Source organism: Quercus robur, chromosome 12, assembly GCF_932294415.1.
Source record: "Quercus robur chromosome 12, dhQueRobu3.1, whole genome shotgun sequence".
Classification (NCBI taxonomy): Eukaryota; Viridiplantae; Streptophyta; class Magnoliopsida; order Fagales; family Fagaceae; genus Quercus; species Quercus robur.
This window is the reverse complement of record NC_065545.1, coordinates 28,179,751-28,185,240: the sequence shown is the minus strand read 5'-3', so window position 1 is coordinate 28,185,240 and position 5,490 is coordinate 28,179,751. Positions and strand designations below refer to the sequence as shown.

Here is a 5,490-nt window from a genome sequence, read left to right as displayed (position 1 = left end):
ACCAACAATATTTTTATTATTGATAAATATAATAATAACTAAAAGTCTAAAACAATAAACACGGGTTTGTTTTCAAAAAAATAAAAATAAGCACAGGTTTCAAAAGAAAATAAACATTAAGAATTAATAAAATATAAAAATTTAAGTGACGCCCACCGCACCTACCTACACAGTACACACAAAGCATACACCAGTAGTTTATTTCTGCAAAGAAAACGACACCGTTTATGCTAATTGCTAAACCCTAAACCTTTTTCATTCACTGTCCTCCATTACTCTACAGGGGCCGAGGCCAGAAACGCAGCACCGGCAACACTCTTACACGTATACTCTCTCTCTCTCTCTGAGTTCATTGGCTTATTTTCATGATTTGAATGACTTAATATTTATTTAATTTTTATTTCACTCATTTTATACAGTAACGAAAATTAGGCTATTTCAATTTTTAGGGCAATCCAGAAGGGAGAACCTGATTGATTCTAAATGCTCAAATTGAAGAAACCCGATTACCCGGTTGCCATTGCAACCAAAACCAAGTTCGAGGACAGCGATGAACACGAATCTTCCTCTTCTGAACATGTGAGAAACCCTAAACACCTGCGCTTTTTTTTTAAACGTTTCAGGTTCGATGATTGTAAAAAAAAACAAAAAAACAAAAAACAAAAACAAAAAATTTCATTTATAAAGCTTTGAATATTGAAAAACATTGTGGCTTTTTTGAATAATAGGAGGATAGCGATGAGCATGAACTGTCGTCTTCGGAAGATGTGAGTAACACACACAAAAAGTTTTAATTTTCAAGTTCAATTTTTGGATATATATTTTTTGTCTTTTCAATTTATGGTGCTTTGAATAATAGGAGGAGCAAGAGATAGAGCGGGAGTTGGCGGGTGTGACATTCGAACAATTGCAAAAGGCGCGTTCAGATGGGTCGCATTCGGCGTATAAAATGCCAAATCAAGAAAAGAAAACTGGGCGGGCGAACAAGAATAGGTATATGATATTTTTGTTTGTGGCTTGGTGAAATTTGTTATTTTGTTTTCAAGTATTGTGTGTGGAAGTAGTGGGCTTATTGTTGGAATTGTGTAAAGGCCAATGGAGGCAAGTTGCAAGAAGCCGGTTGGAAGGCTTAGAGAGGTGGTTCAAATTCCTAAGAAGGTGAGTTTGATGAAGTTAAATGTTGTTTTTTTGTGAAATATTGTGTTGTTTTATTGATGATATTGTTGAGGCAGTGTTCAGTTTTATGTTTATGTTTTTGAGTTGAAACTGAATTATTGAGATTTTTTTTGCTTTATAATTAAATTGGATATTTTTCTATTAAGTGCCCTGTGATTTGTTTGGCTGCCAATGCTTTTTGGAAGAAAAATAAGGCAGAATGCAGGCACTTTCTGTGCTTGAATTAGAGGCTTTATACATTCACCTGTGAAATCTGAGAAGCAAATAGGGCTTCAATTGAATGTGTTTTAAACTAGGATGCACGGACACTTGATTTGGGGTGTTGTACCCGTGTCGTAACGGTGTCCTATTTACCGTATCATGTTACAATTTTTCAAAAATTGCTCGTGTCGCCATATTGTACCCATACCTGTGTCCATATCCGTGCATCCTAGGTTTTAAATGACAAATTGGGCACATGGATTTCTAATTAAACGGAATCAAATGCTTTTAAGGACTGTAGTTGTTATCCTTGGTAGAATAACTTTGTGTTGATGGTAAGTTTCAACCAGCAGCAACAGGGCATGCATGTCTTCCATTGATCTATGGTTATTCAAGATTGTATATTCCTAAATAACTAGTAGGCAGCCAATGGATTGCATGGTTCCTTGATTTTTTGTTTTTTATTTATTTTTTATTCCTAGATTCTGATGCTCAATTTTTAGCATGTTCATAATGATACATATTTTACTCTTTTGTGTTTCTAAAAAGGGTATTATTCTCCCTTTTGCTATGATGGGACTGGTCAAAATTGTTAGTCTTGGAATATGACATGGAAATCACATCTCATGTTCGACTAAACATCTTACCAAGAGCCTTGTAGCTCAACTAGCACCTCGTGGTGTTTCCAATAAAGATGTTCATGGTTCAAATCCCCCCTCCCCCAACTATTGAACTATAAATAAATAAATAAATAAATCTTTTAGTAATCTTATTAGCACGTTTATATAAGCTCATTACTATTGATGGGTATGCCAGATGACATTGATATTTCATTATCTTCAGGTTGTACGTGACCCCCGTTTTGAATCTTTATGTGGTACATTTGATGATAAGCAGTAAGCCCACCCCCCCTCTCTCTGTCTCTCTCTATGTGTGTGTGTGTGGCTTTGTGTTCATATTTTGTTCCAATACTTCATGATATTTTATTTTCCCTCCCCCCCCCCGCCTCTCCCTGGTGGCGGGCAGTGCATTGATGAGGTTCTAGTTTAAAATTACTGATGTGAGGTTTTCAGTACTTGCCAATTTTTATTGTAGATCATGACAATGAGCTCTTATTCAAAGGACACTTTCTCCCCTTGCAAGAGCAAGGTGGAGTTCATGCATTCAAACCCCTTGGTTGTTTGTGTAATTACGAGTAAATAAAATATTGTAGATCATTTGCACGTTGGTTGTCTTCTTCCAAGCTCTGGCTTTTCTGACTAAGATGGAAATCTACATTTTCCAGTTAGTTCTTTAACGTTTCTACTGCAAGAACTTTTGTTGTATAGATAATATAAATTGGATCTTACAGGTTTAGGAGCAAATATAATTTTCTGTTCAAGAAATATCTTCCTGATGAAATAAAGGTAATTTTTATTTATTTATTTATGAAGTATGTGTGACTTTCTTTTAAATCTACTTGTTAATTACTCTTCTGTGAAACTTTTTTTTTCTGTATAACAGGAAGAAGAGAAGAAATTATCCAAATCCAAGGATCCAATTGCCGCCAACAGATTTGAACACAGCATCACTTGGATGGTAGGTGCCTAATCCTTTTGGAAAGAAATGTAACTCTAATTTTAGTTATTTTTCTCACCTTTTTTTTAGGTAAGTAACTCACTCCATAATACTTGATTCAATGACCTTGCCCACCACCCCATTTTTATGGGTGGTGGAGTGCCCTTTGAACCCTTTGAACTAAAGGCCATTGGCCCGTCATTTATCTTGCCATGTTTATTATATATTCCTCTAAATTTTTATTTGTCCCATACAGCTGTTAGTGCATTTACTAATGTTTTCTTACTGTTGATCATGTGCTGAAAGAGAGGTAATCTTCCTGCTGAAAGAGAGGTAAGCTTTTGAATTTATGAATTATGTGATTTTTGTTTACAGGTTCTCATCCTTGTGTGTTAATTTCTTTTTTCTGAACTTTATTTTGGATATAACAGAAATTGCGGAAGCAATTAGCAAAATCAAATGAGCCAGAAATCGTTGGTGAATTAAAGAAACACATCTCTTGGATTGTAAGTGCTGCCCCTTTTGGAATAAAAATGCACCTCTGATTATGGTTTCATTCCAGAAATTTGTAATTCCTTTAAATTTTGTTCTCTCTCTAAATATTAGTGCATTTAAAAAAATTGCTTTTCTTTATGGTTTGTGCTGCTTTTTGGGTCATCTGTCTTTTCAGGATAAGCAATTAAAGTCCGAGTCCAGTCAGCATACTGATTCTGCAATTCTGGCTGAGCACAAGAAGAAAGAAAGAGAAGCAGCAAAGAAAGGGAAACAACCATTTTATCTCTCAAAAAGTACAGTCATCCTTCTCAATCTCTTCCTCTCTCTATCTCTCTCTTTCTCTCTATGTAAATACATATGTGTGTGTGTGTGAGCATTTGTCTATGCTTCTTGGAAGTATATCTAATGCAGTCAGGAGTGCAATGGGACCAGGATTCACTTTAATTGTACATTGAAGCATTAGTTTCTTACAAGGAAATAGAGGAAAAACCTCTTCTTGGGTTCTTAAGAGAACTTATAAGCCAAAAACTAACTTTTTTTTTAATTGATAATAAAAGTCAAGATGTTATATGAATCTCATAATCTTCCATCTATATAAGGACAAAACCCTAAAACTCTATAAATTATTAATCATAACCCTTTATTTAGACTAATCCTATCCATTCATACAAAAAATAAATGAAGAAGGCCCAAATACCATTAAATAACCAAATAAACTAGGCTGCAGTACCACTACAGAACCTGTGAACATTTGTCTTGTTGTTGCTGTTGTGTTTTTTGTTTGTTTGTTTGTTTGTTTTTTTTTTTTTTTTGGTGTCCTGCACTAATGTCCCATATGGAGGAGAAGCAAATTATTCACAATCTTTTTAAAGTGATGATCTCTTGGTCTTAGCTATGTTAAAACAGGTCTGATAGACATCTGAAAAACCCAGAATTAAATTAACCCCAAACACTAGCCTTAGATTACATGGCACTTAGGCCTATGTTTTAAGCGATTGGCTTATGTTGATAATTAAAGCTTGTGAATCAAAGTACTCAGACTGGTTAATCTGAACTCTTCTCTTATTTATTGCTGAGAAATACAAAGTTCGATGAAAATGCATGGTGAGCATGGTTGAGTAGTGTCGGTGCTCATGCTGGTCTGTTATTGGTAGTGTGGGGCATTGCATTGATGGTCACGGTAATGCTAGAGATGTGGTGGTTGAGATATTTATTGTTGCAACAATTTGTCTGGTTTTGGAAAAGTGTGAGTGTGCTTGGGGATTGGTGATGGTAGTAAGCTGTGCCAAATGAATAAGTTATGTTTTTTGAGGCAATTATTCATGTAGTATGTGGAGAGAAATTATGTGGTTGTGCTTAGGTATTTCCAAGGTGCATTACCATACACTTGTATTTGTATTGCCTTTGTTTTTATGTTAACACTTCTAAGATGCTGTGCTAATGGCGTGCACCAAAAGGAATAGCCTAGCCTACCAGTGGTCTATTTAACTTGACTTGGGTCTGTTATTTGCAGGTGCAATCCGAAAGCAAAAGCTTATTGGAAAATTTGAAGATCTCAAGGTTCCTTTTTCACTTCTTGTTATGATGATATGGAAAATTTATTGTGTGAACTACAACTGGTTTAGTTTACTAATGAATATTTTTATATTTGCACAGGCTTCTGGCAAGCTTGACTCCTTTATTGAGAAAAGAAGAAAGAAGAATGCTGCAAAGGACCATAGATACATGCCATATCGCAGGTCCAACAACAGTGAGCAACAAAATTAATGGTCTCGCAAGTTTTGGTTGCTTTAGAGATACATATGTATATAGATCCTTCCATCTTGTTTAAGGTGGCAAACATCTCCACTTTGCAGGGGCAGTTGGGTTGAGAGTTTTTTGGTCATCTGATGCTCCTTTTGGGAGTTGTAGTGCTATTTATGATTCCATATTTTTGTCTATGCGGTTTAGATTTCCTTTTGCTTTGTAATTTGGACATGTTTGTATTTCTATGATCTTGTTTATTTGGTTCTCATCACAAGTTAGATTGATCAAAGAAGCATAATAAATTTTATTTCAGAA

General features: G+C 35.1%; 1 protein-coding gene across 2 annotated transcripts; it reads left to right on the top strand.

Moving 5' to 3' along the window:
* Positions 1–160: 160 nt before the first annotated feature.
* Positions 161–5,490, top strand: LOC126709405 (uncharacterized). Of its 2 annotated transcripts, none has more exons than XM_050409623.1 (13): positions 161–324; positions 450–579; positions 729–767; positions 860–993; positions 1,092–1,158; positions 2,221–2,273; positions 2,729–2,783; positions 2,881–2,955; positions 3,241–3,267; positions 3,366–3,440; positions 3,605–3,722; positions 4,943–4,989; positions 5,086–5,490. In XM_050409623.1, the coding sequence occupies exons 2-13, from the start codon at positions 484–486 to the stop codon at positions 5,194–5,196; spliced, it is 897 nt and encodes a 298-aa protein (XP_050265580.1). In that variant the 5' UTR covers positions 161–324; positions 450–483; the 3' UTR covers positions 5,197–5,490. The 2 variants fall into 2 exon arrangements, with proteins under 2 accessions (XP_050265580.1, XP_050265581.1); XM_050409624.1 differs by having other exon boundaries at positions 202–324; positions 420–579.

What these genes read in the sequence shown, in the direction of transcription:
- LOC126709405 (XM_050409623.1), top strand. Translation starts at nt 484, where the DNA reads ATGCTCAAATTGAAGAAACCCGATTACCCGGTTGCCATTGCAACCAAA. An exon ending in AACTGTCGTCTTCGGAAGAT is followed by an intron (nt 768 to 859) that starts GTGAGTAACACA and finishes TTTGAATAATAG; the next exon opens with GAGGAGCAAGAGATAGAGCG. An exon ending in TGGTTCAAATTCCTAAGAAG is followed by an intron (nt 1,159 to 2,220) that starts GTGAGTTTGATG and finishes CATTATCTTCAG; the next exon opens with GTTGTACGTGACCCCCGTTT.